The sequence below is a fragment of the Anopheles stephensi genome, chromosome 2 (assembly GCF_013141755.1).
Source record: "Anopheles stephensi strain Indian chromosome 2, UCI_ANSTEP_V1.0, whole genome shotgun sequence".
Taxonomy (NCBI): Eukaryota; Metazoa; Arthropoda; class Insecta; order Diptera; family Culicidae; genus Anopheles; species Anopheles stephensi.
The window spans coordinates 32,064,009-32,076,317 of NC_050202.1; the positions used below are offsets into that span (position 1 = coordinate 32,064,009).

The following is a 12,309-nucleotide window of genomic DNA, read 5'->3' on the forward strand; positions in this document are numbered from 1 at the left end:
ATTGACAAGTTTTTCGTTTTTTTTCGGCATACACCCCCACCTCCTCCCCATAACGGTAAAGCATCCTAACCAGGGATGGGTCATGCGACCCCTTTTTTCACGGATCGACCCAGAATCGAGTTCGACTCGTGAGTCGACAACGGGTCGCTAATCCATTTCGGGACGACGCATGGATTAGACCGAACTCGTTGGAACTGGGAGAATACGACCCGAACGATTCCGGATCGCTTACGGATGGCTTCAAACCGCCGGTAGGTTCGGGTCGACCCGCCCATCACTAATTCTACCTAGCAAACTCTAAAAGCCAGGCTACATGATGCGAGATGCCAAAAAGATTTCGCTAAAAAGGGGGGGTTATGGGTTATGTCAAAAAGATTTCGGCCCCTCGAACTGAAATCTCGGAAAGATTTCGCTTCTCTCTAGCCCTCTCTGTCACTTTCCATGCGTTGCCATGGTAGTTTTCGGTTGAAGAGAGAGATAGCATGAAGCGCTCTAAACAATGCGGCTAGATGAATCGAGAGGATTTTGACGGAAAAATTGCGCAAATTCCACCCCCTTTCAAGCGAAATCTTTTTGGCATCACGCATCATGTAGCCTGGCTTTAAGTCGACCAAGCGTCACCTTAACTCTCTCTCTCTGCTCGTCCATCGCTTTAATAACGCAATGATACAGATTTGTCAACACATATATAGTTCTTTTTTTGAGTTTAAGTCTTTTTCTTCTATCCCATTTGCTCGATTTGATGTCGATAGCTCTGCCCTGCGTCTGTGCCTTTTCAGGGTTCGCTAGTTTAAAATATGTCTCACTGCTATGGATGGATACACGTTTGCCGAACGCTTCCTGGCGGCTGCGAACAGAGTTAAGCCCTTTGTTTTTGCTTTTGAAACGCCAAAAAGCTTATTATACGTCTAGCATTTAGATTATTGTTTCCGGTTTTGTTTCGATTCCTGTACACGCGGCGCAACACACGTACTGTTTTAAAATGTCCTTCCCTCAAGCCTACACTATCGCCAATAAAATCTTCTTCCACGCGCTCCATGCTACACACATCACCGAATGGTTTGTCTTTTGGTGCTCCAACTCCAATCTACGCCCGTGACGGACAAGAACAAGAGGCTAGAGAGACATCCAAACGCACGGTAGCAGCACCATTGTAAATATGTATACATTAGTGTATGTATGTATAGCAATGTGATGTTTGGCGCCAACTCCTTCTTATACTCACGCTCGACAAGCAACGTGTGTAGGATGGCCGTTCGTCGTCTTTCGATTGTTTGTCAATGCAATTAAAATGTCTAATCTCCACGCCGACCCGGCACAAGTTAAAATGATTTAAAAAAAAAATACAAGCAATTACATTTGCAGCAAACCATGCTCAACGCTGATTAAAACTTAGTCTTTTCTTAGTGAAACACTTTTAAAACAACCTTCCCGTGAGCTATGTACGATAAAAACATAAGGTGTGGCGGCCTGTGAATGTCGTGAACAACTACTCTTTGGGGACAGCTTTCTCTTCGACGCGCTTCCGTCGTTTGTTGAGCAGTGCGTTGTTTGAGCTGTCCAGATTCTTGATGTGCATCTGTAAATGATAAGAGTGATGCTCGTTAGTTATCAACTCTGATCGATCTTTGCGGCTGTAGGCGGTTAAATCCTGTATTAATCCAAATCCAAATACAAGTCGTGTTAAAGGGGCAGATTTACGCTCCGTATGTGTGGGAACATACGACAATCCGCAAGGAACGACGATCGCGAATAGGCACCGGAGCACCCTTTGCGCCTTTTAGGCCTTTTTTTTTTAGCCTTGTCCACATTGAAATTTACTGAAGGCGTTAATGCAGGAACGATCGATACACTCCCTCTTCCATTCTGCTTCCTTCGCTCACCTCATAATCGACTCGCATATTGGCCAGCGAACGTGTCATCTCTTCCTGCACCTCCGGCCAGATTTCTTCGCCCTCCTTCAGCATACGGCCAGTGTGTAGCGGAGTTTGGGGTACCTCCGTGTAGCGCTACGTAGCGTGCAGTGGAAAGGAAGAATAAAAACTTACTACACACCGCACCTTCCACCGGTAACGTTACCCTCACAAACACTCACCCGAATCCAGGGGTTCATCATCACCTGTTCGATGGTTAGACGCTTCTCGGGCTCAACGTTAAGCATACCCTTGATCAGGTCCTTCGCCGCCTGGCTCACCTTTTTCCACTCCGGGTTGGGGAAGTCGTACTGCCCGGTACGGATGCGAGCCTTCATGCCCGGCGAGATGGCAAGGCCCTGGTTACTGTAAAACGGTGGAAATCCGCACAGCCTACAAGTAAAGGAGGTACAAGCATTGAGTTGCTGGCCGGCGTTTGCCACCTCCTAACGGAAACTTACAGTATGTACATGATTACACCCAGTGACCAAATATCACAGCTCTTATCGTACTTTTCCGGGCCGAGCACTTCCGGCGCGACGTAGTAGGGCGTGTAGCAGGGCGTTTGCAGCGTGTCCTTGATGAACGTTTCCTTCGAGAAGCCGAAATCGGTCAGTTTTAGTATGGCGTTCGGGTGGGGCGATGTGTAGAGCAGATTTTCCGGCTTGAGATCACGGTGTGCGATGTTGGAATCGTGCAAGTACTTGACAGCGACACATATTTCATGCATGACTTGGGCGGCCTCTAAACAGGTGGGTGGGTGTGTGTGTGTCGTAAGGTAGGTTGATGTAGCGGGGAAGAATACAAGGAAACGGTAGCCACCGAAGCACAAGTAGACAACAGTGAAGAAATGTCGTCATAGAAAGAGAGAAAGATGGAGAGAGAGAGAGAGAGAGGGAGAGAGAGAGAGAGAGAGAGAGAGAGAAAATGTTGAAATGGAAAAGAACAAGAGAATGAAACAATAATGATATTCAAAATAATAGTGCAAAAGATGTATATGAAACAAAACCGTTGCAAAAATGCTTCAAATGGATGCACGTTCGTAGTAAAATAACAAATATTTAAACAACTTAAAATAGAGTCCAGTTACAGAAAGCTGCATCCAGTGTGAGGCAGAGTTTGGCATTCCGGTGCGATAGACAGCTATCACTCCGCCGGCTCCAACGTGCAGACGAAGATCATGCGCGAAAGAGATGGTCAGAGAGTAAAGTAAATAATTCTACCACAAGCGTTGTAAGTTATTAACTGTATAGCATTCACACTCATCACCCGGCTCGAACTATCGGGGAAACTCAATCGTACATCTTTGCGTAAACCATAAAATGTGCCAACCGTTGGCAACCTTGCCGCAGGTTGCCGGACACGAACAAACCAATGCATCTACGCGCATTATGTTGATGGGTATGGTGAAATACGATAAACAAAATACCGCCGACACCATGATTCATACCGCGCTTAGTCATACCGCGGTAGCCCGCATGGAGAAGTGGCGGAATTCCAAGAGCATCGCGAGCATAACACAAAACGTGGACGATGGTGATCGATTGCCTTGGTGGAGTGGAAGGGAGGGGGTGCGTTTGCGTACGCGACGGAAGGTCTGGTGCCCTCAAAACGTCGGGATCCATCCAGCGCGCTCCATAACGATATGTATGTTTTCTTTATCGGTTTTAGCAATAATTGCAGCAACAGCATGTCTGCCGGATCCGGATGGCAACTACTATCGCTAGTTTCCTTTTACAGTGAAAGCTGCTTGTGCTTACCACTGCGTGGATTAGGTTCGTTAAAAGGGTCGTGGTGAGTCAGAAAGTGATGCCGATCACACGATCTCACCTTAAACTGACGGCTAAAAACAGTCTTACAAATGAAGAAACTATAAGTGCACTCGTCCACCTGCCAAAAGCTGTGGGTATTTGTTGTGAACACAAAGTAAAACGATTATTAGTAAGATTACGGTCGATTGTACTGTTTTCATGCATCTCTAGCTCATGAGTTGTGTATGGTAAAATTTTGAGGAAAAGTGTTAACGACACCGCTCAATCAATCAGCCTCTCAGACTTCAAATGGTGGTGCTTCAATGTTGTGGCATCGATAGCCATGGTTTGGCTATAATGGGTACACAGTAGTGATAACTGGTGAGCTTTGTAGTTACCTCGTTCCGTAAATGGACCATCCTGTCGTTCCTGAATTCGTTGGAATAGTTCTCCGCCCTCCATACTAAAATCACACAAAAGGGACGAAAAAACGAAGAAGCGATTAAATTGGTTTATACAACAAAAAAAAGGTAGATATGTTAGGGTAGCTTTATCTGATTATGTTTTTAAATAAAGTAAAACAAAAAGTTCCCGGCGCCAAAGCCGAACGTCGGATCACAACCTCATCCATAATCTAAACGAACGATTAAAGGCTTTCCTTCCTCATCGGTACGTAATTGAACATCCGTCTATCCAAAGCGTGGTGGTGTGGGGTGTCGAGGTATAATTATCCTCGCCCTACGGACTGCACGTCTATGTTTAAGCCGATAAATATAAAATGTTTAAAGTTAGGGACGTTTGCGTTTGCATTCCTCTAGCAACGGTTGGTTGGAATGTGCGTGAAAGCCTTGCAATTGGTTCTGCAATCGGCATACGACGGATGACGGAATCCGTTGGTGATTTGGTGTGATTTGAAACCGTTCCTAGCGCGCTAATAATGCTACTTAATTATTCCGCTCCGATTGCTGAGCACCCCGAGGACAAATCTTGATTTTCCCGGTGGTGGCAGGCCCGGGCGTTCGCGTTCGATTGTGTATATATTATTACCATTCCATAACGACGAGCAAGCATCGATTGCCGCTGTAGCTATTCTCGTACACGTCGATGATATTTACAATGTTTCGGCAACCGCTCGCCCGCCAATGTAGCTCCACTTCGCGCCGTGCCTTGGCATTGTCGTGCAGTACCTGTGGAGATGAAACGAAGCGGTATAAGCCCCCGGATTAGTAATTGTATGAATAATATTTAAGGCAGTATACGTTGGGTTACGCTAGTAGAGGAAATTTTGAAACATCAACAGATGGGAAGTCTTCCAGCGTTGTCCGTAGCTCCGTTACCCCGTTGTTAGAGCTTGTTTAAGCCGCCCATTCAACAATTTCTATTCCAACAATTTAACCGCAAACAACAATCTGACGTACGTTGCAAAACCCACGCAGGAAATGTCCCCAGACCTTGCCGATACCGAACCTGACATCATCTCGTGCAGCATGCAGGCACTTCTGCTTTCTGATTACAGAAACGAGGAAGGAACAGGAAATCGATCGAATTATTGCCGCCACTTCGGGCTGCTGTAACTGAGTAAATTGTCACCACCGACATCATCCGGTGCGCTATAATCCGCACAGCATCATCAGCAACTCCAGCTGCCCCGGTTTAGCCATGGAGCGTAGACGTCTTAATGGGCGTTAATTACTGCTGGTACGGATGGGTGGGCTACTAAATGCTCTTCCAATCACTTGATAGCGGACGCCGTTTAGGTTTAAGGCTGTAAACATCAGAAAAAAGACTCCAGTCCGAAACGTCATAAAACATTATCACCATTATTTTTGGAACATACAGCATGTCGGACCACCAAAGACGGCCCCACATGATGGAAGAAAGTAATTCCATCGTGAACTATTAGTTTTTGTTTTCTGGTCTAGCTCCTATCGGGCTGTAAGGCGAGCGACCGGCGCTACAGTGATGATCGCCAATAAACCAACAAATATTTTTAGCGCACTACAATGCAATTAAATTAATATCGTTATTAAGCATTTCAAAAGAGCTATATGGAAAGTAAACTATTAAAAAAATAAAATCCTCGCATCATTTGTTGTTGAAGTTATAATAAAATGTTTTAGTTCATTACTTTCCCGTTTAATGTCACAATAATTTATTTGCAGGTAAAACAAACCATAACAATAAAGGAATATTGCTTCATATCTATTTAACCTCCAAGCTTTCGGAAATCGATATCCAACGCTAAAGAGTGTGAAAATAAACTTCTCTAAGTATTTCAGCATACGCAATAAGTTTTGGTTTCGCGTGATAAACACTTATCAATTAGGACATATTAGAGCAAAGCATATAATCAGAACATTTCTAAAAACAGGAACGGAATTTGACAATGTAGAGGTAGATGTGTCTCTAAATATCTTGCTTAGGTCTTAAGCTTATCGAAGCAACCCGGCAGAACCTGGGATCAAATCCCGCCCAGGCCGCCTCCCCGTACGCAGGACTGACTATCCAGCTACCGGTGAGTTCATGTCATAGAATGCCAAAAGGACCTTTCAAGGTTGTAGTACAAAAGAAGAACAAGAATAAAACCACTTCGCCGTGCTGCAGAATCCCGGCCTTTTTGACGGGACGTATCAACGCTATCACTGCATCTCAATATCGGCCAACCATGCGTCCTCTGTCCGTGTGGTCAGTCTAAAATGACTTTACGGGCTGGGTCGTCCGATGCCGTTCTCATGACATGATCCGCCCACTCGGGTCTGGCTAGTTTCACTGACTGAACGCTGAGTCCATGTCTCAGAGGCGTATATGTGTACTGGGACTATAAATGTTCTATACAGTCCACGCGTCGCGTCCTTCTTGACAGGCATTTTGAGTGGAAAACTTCCCGCAAGCTGTATTATAACCTGTTGGAAGCCAGCCCGCTTGTGCGTTGCTTAACATCAGTGTTGTTATCGATGCTGACATCGATTTGACATCAACGTATGCCGCGTTCTGGACTGACTTTTAGAAGATGAAGCAAAGACAGCTTCAAGCTTCAGCTCCGTTATCTTTTCCAAGATTTTTCCACTGATTTCAATCACAAGGCATTGGACAATCACTATTCCATACCGTATAAACCAAACTTACCAGGACAAAATGGAATTTGAACTGATAGTTTTCCTAACTATCTGAGAGAAAATCATTCGTGGCTCACAAAAGCAGACGTTGGAATCTATCTTCTGACATATATTCCATTTAGCCTAAAATTGGTACAAAAACCAAAGGAAACCTCCTAAAGCTGAGACTGCTTAAAACATTCTCAGTACTCGCAAGCGGCTGTAATACATGCATTCTTGGTAAATAAATTTAGTAATTAGAATTTAGAATTTTAGTAAAGAGTTCGTCATTCTGCAAGACGGATAGTTGCGCCAACCTTGATCGCCTTGTATATCCCTATCCTGTGCTAGTTGCCACCGGACACTACCATTGAACCACCGGGTCGCCACGAATGTCAATCGAGTGGCATCGGACAACGATCCACGTCTGTCTTTAGTTCGTCTCCACATGGCTCTTATTGAAATGGAAAAGCAGAGACAAAAGATTGATAGACGACGGAGCTCAAACATGGCCGCCCATGATGAAGACTTCTGTAGCTGAGAAAGACCGTTATGCTTAGCAGGATGTAAAAAAAGTAATTAGATCATCACTTTGTTTCCCTCAACTGAAAGCGTATCGATCAATTTTTATAGCAAACATCTCTAACGCTTTCACGGCGTAGCAAGAACTAGGCACAATTTTAGCGTCAACGATTGTGCGCCGTATGTCAACCCATGGCAGCAAAAAAAGGGTGCCTGCTAAGTGCATAATTTCCTCGCTATGTGTCCATCAACAACAAGATACCAAAATCTATCGAGCATAAAACCGGTAACGATTAGAAAATGCTGCTGTCCGTCCCTTTGCTGCTGCCATACCCACGCTTCATCATAGTGGCACTAATTTCAGTCTGATTTATCGCTCCATTTTCATATCATCAACTGATACGAGGGACGTGTCGTAGGCATGTACAACGGCTGTGTCTGTATAAGGGTTGATAAAAAAAGAAGTGTTATAAGAGACAGAGGAGGCGCGACGGGCAGCACTCGCCTTGCCCCGCTATGCGCATATCGCTGGAGGTGGTAAAGATAAGAATGTGCCGCGTACCCAGGTGCTGCAGTGGGCCCCCGGGTGTCGTGTCTTCTGGGTGGCCGAAATGACGAAATGACGGGCGACTTTGCATAACTTTGCCGAGACCCAGACAGCGCTTCCTTCGGTTGGGCTGGTGGCGAGCTGTTGCGCTTGTCTGTCGGACCGGATCATTTATGATCTATTGCTTTACAGCTATTGCTGCCGTACTGCTTCGTGTCAAGTAATTGTGCGGTGTTGAAATTTATTTATTTGAGTAAGATGAAATTATGAGTTCGTTTCTCTACCTTTTCCAAGTATGTTTATGAGGTCATCTTCCTAGTTCCCGCCGATTGACCTATGCAGCGAGGTGTTGCATCTTGCGGTGTAAGCGAAACACACGCAGGCTGTGCTCACACTTGCTTGTGTAGAGATCGCGTGTGCATAATTGTTATTTCTGGCGGTCAAACTACCCTGTACGGGAGCGTCAATCGGCTAGCCGGCCAGACTGACACAACACATACGTACGGACAAATTCAGCCGATTGTGTGGTGGCATGTGCACGGGAAGCCAAAGTCAGACGTTTAGAGAGTGCATTACCTTAGTCACGCCAATTACGAATTGCTATTGCAACCAAGTCCGCCGGGAGGACACCAACGCGATTGAGTCACGTTGCCGTTGGCCCACCGCGCTATGTTGCTCCGCCAACTCTGCCAACAGAAGCACAGTTTGGTCGTGTACGTGGAGATCTATGTATCTCATCTCCGATGTCATTTGTCAGGGGTGTGCTAATTAAAGGACGGTGCCATCGGTTTAATTGTAAAATTATTATGACAAACATGGCTTGGTGGCGCATTGAGACACATATTTTCGTTGCAGTGGAATCGCAAACAGCAATTCCGATCGATCCGTTTTTTTTTTTTTTGTTTCTGTATACACAAAACAGTGAGTTAAGCTCCAACCAACCACCATCCCTTGGCTGCGATTACGCTAAGCAGCAAGAAACCTTAGCAGTTTCCGGATGGAAATAGATTAAAAGGGTAATTGGCCAAAGGCTAATGGAACATTACCGGGCAACCTCCAACCGAATGTGGCGTCGTCGGAGAAACCATTGGAGGCTTGTGAAGGGAACGACACTTCCCGTACGTCATTGACTAGTTTCACACTAAATGGTGAACAAGCAGTTTTTAGCAGTACGAATCAAACGCCACCACAATGAATTGAAATCTTCTATTTAGAGAAAACATGCAAACACGGAAATAAATTTCTGGCTAAAAATAAATTGCTTTCATGCTAATTATGCATCGATCGAAAGTTAATTATAACCACGAGGGAGCCGTACAATTGTCCTTTGCATATGAAAGTTACACTAAATTGTGTTTATTAGCGAATTGACAAATTTAGAAAAGAATGACGATGGAGAGGTGGCGCTACAAATCGCATCTGAACTGACCCTATTTTGCAAGGACGGATTATCATCAATTGGACTTTGTGATTAAAAACAAATTTAGAATTTCATTAGTGTGATCAATCATACTCTTAAATGATTGAAGCCTTGAACCGGACAGATAGACACATATGTACATGCATAGTAATTGCGACATCTGATCCGGATCGTGATCCCACCAGCATTGTTTAATGATAACCCCAACTTCTCTATGTTATTTTCCTGCTTTTTATGACACAAAAAAAGTTATTTTCTCTATCCATCTTTCCTGACTTCATCAGGAGCGTTTTTTTATAGGAATTCTAAAGCAAGAGCCGCTCTTTACATGGCAGAATCGGGTTTCAAATTCGATCCGGACAGTTCGTCCGTAGTGAGGACTGGCTATCCAACTACGTGGTATCATTAAGTTTAGTAAGCCAGAAATAACAGGCATGACTTTAGAAGATCGTTAGGCCAAGAAGAGAGAGAGAGAGTGAAAGCAAGGGCCATTTCCATGTCCCCGTTTAGATAAGATCAAGCTCTTTAACTCTTAACTTGGTTGAGGAATATTTTTTTAATAATATATCAAACGTATCGCAAACTATTCAATCGATTGCTGTTGAAAGTGATCGAGAACCGAACATTTCAATAATTGTTAGATATCATTCAATTCTGGGATCCGAAGGACAATGGAGGAGCCGCTACAATGACGAGCTCTACGAGCAGTACGCCAGGCTAGGGTGGGCTGGGCATGTCATGAGAATGACATCGGACAACCCAGCCCGTAAAGTAATTGTTGCAGCAGGCCAAACCGCGAAACAGTTGTTGGGCCGGATAATTAAGTAAGTAAGGATATTCGATTAGCTTTAAAAATTCGATCTATAGCTTATAGCTGGTGTATTAATATATCCGCAGTTTGGAGTCACGAGTCACGAGAACCAAAATCGTCCATGTCTGTGACCGGTAGACATGAGAGGTCAGCCGGAGAGGCGATAGTTATGTAAAATGATTTTAACGAGAAATACAGTAACATTAAACCCATTGCGTTATCTATAGAAATTCTGTTTTAGAGGAATCTCTATAAGAGAGTTTGGTTGATTAAGGACTGGTCGCTAATTCACAAATTAGGTTTTCTATGTACAAAATTAGGTAGACGGATTGCTTGGGGAATCCTAGGCAAGATTATTAGTTAACAACGATTTTTGAGAACGAAACGTAGGAAAAGTAATAATAATACTATTGCTAATTTGGACATAATTTATGCTAAAAACTCCCATTCAAAGAAACAAACTTGTTGTTATTTCTGCCAAGAAACTGTGTTGTTTAATCCGTGTAAAGAGAAACTCGTGCCCAAGCGATTTCATACACCCGCTTATCACTGGCTACAATCACGTTGCTCCATGGGAGATCGTATCTTGCTGAGAAGATAAAACTGTATCGAACGAACGTCGCAGTCACCTGAGGCCCAGGTTATTACGTGGACAGAAGTACAACAACAACCAAACAAACAAACACGCAAAGCTTTTTTGTTAGTGGTCATCGTCGATCGTAGCAAGACCGCTAGGAGTGTCATTGTGGTTACCATAAACGCACAAATACTACGTCTCGATCGGTGGAACAGCAGCAGGCTGTGATTTTAGATGCAAACGCCCTAGATGATCGGTCCAAGTACGTACCACCGGTAGCATGGTGGTGCTATGACGCGATGGGAACATCATGAAAATCGTAGAAGGCCATTCTCGGCAGGCACGCAATTTGAAATCAACAAGGAGGAGCCGTCTCGCTTGAAACGCACAGAGAAGCTGTAAGTCGGTAAGTGTTTGGAGCTATGCTTCCGCCCTCACCGATGACACCCCGTGCGTTTATCTTACCTTAAGGGCATGCTTTTGGCCCGTCGCCTTGCTCGTACACTGCACCACCTTGCCATTGATGCCGAGACCGAGTACAGTGTTGGATATATCGTAGTCTTCTGTGATCGGCGTCAGCTTAGGTTGTCGCGGCATGGCCATCTGCTGCTGTTGTTGCTGCGTCGGCAGTTGTTGGACCGGAATTGGCTTCATCGTGTACATGATGGGGATGAGGCCAAAATGTTACGTTACGTTCCTGCTTCTTTTGCAGCTAGAAAAAGCGACCAGCGGACAAATTTCGGACACAAACAACACACACACACACACACGCTTAGTATGCACTGCTGGAAATTACGTCAGCCTTGTTTTGTTTACTTCGAACTTTCTCTCTACGCGCGATGACTTGCCCGAGGCCTACTTTTCGCACTTGCCCGTGATTAGAATCGCGCCGCTGTCGCCGAAACGAAACAAATCAAATGGGTAGTAGCTTCACGCTGGTACAGTACGGTCAGCTCCGTTTGAATCACTGCGTGTGGGAAGGGTGGCACATGGCATTGGCGCATATGTGTACGAGCCACATACGTACATGCAATTATATAACTAATCACGAAAGATGGCACACACGTATTGCGCGTACGGAACTGTACGCCAACAATAACAATAACGGTAATACACTTCTCACGACACTTTACTGTAATGTGCGCACCGGACAACGTTCTGCAGGGTACAGTTGCGAAGCTGCAAAACGGAGGCGACACAATAGAACGGAAACACAAATACACGCACTGGCGACCGACGACACAGACAGCACGCACACGCACTTTTTGCACGCTGAGATTTGTTGGAAAGGCCACCCCAAAACAGCCGCTTGTTTCCGTCTGGTTATGCTTTCTTCTATTTTCTCTTCACCGTGCTCGAAGCATACGGTGAAATCTTTTTGTCATTGTGTCATCAACGCAAATAACCGAAGTACTCCAATCGCAATCAACAAAACAGCGTGCAGCACCCGTTTCGAAGCGGCGCAATAGGTGTAGTTTTTTCACTGGAGCTCTTTTTTGACATTTTGCTCATGCTTCCCTAGTTCGACACCTTTGAAAAGTCAGTGAGCAAAACATTTTAAATAATTAATTAGGTTCGGTTCGTTATTCGGCTTTGGCAACGCTTCTTTAAAGCTTTTTTTTAATCAAACATCGTACTTGAGGTGGATAATACGGCGTCTGACCGTGATAATA

The 12,309-nt window shown here is 44.8% G+C and overlaps 1 protein-coding gene across 1 annotated transcript; it reads right to left on the reverse strand.

Moving 5' to 3' along the window:
• Positions 1-664: 664 nt before the first annotated feature.
• On the reverse strand, positions 665-12,107 carry LOC118504841 (MAP kinase-activated protein kinase 2). Its single transcript, XM_036039847.1, has 7 exons — positions 11,102-12,107; positions 4,712-4,851; positions 4,063-4,127; positions 2,375-2,657; positions 2,096-2,306; positions 1,884-2,009; positions 665-1,579 (listed from the first exon to the last, which is right to left on the reverse strand). The coding sequence occupies exons 1-7, from the start codon at positions 11,297-11,299 to the stop codon at positions 1,490-1,492; spliced, it is 1,113 nt and encodes a 370-aa protein (XP_035895740.1). The 5' UTR covers positions 11,300-12,107; the 3' UTR covers positions 665-1,489.
• Between the last annotated feature and the right edge of the window lie 202 nt (positions 12,108-12,309).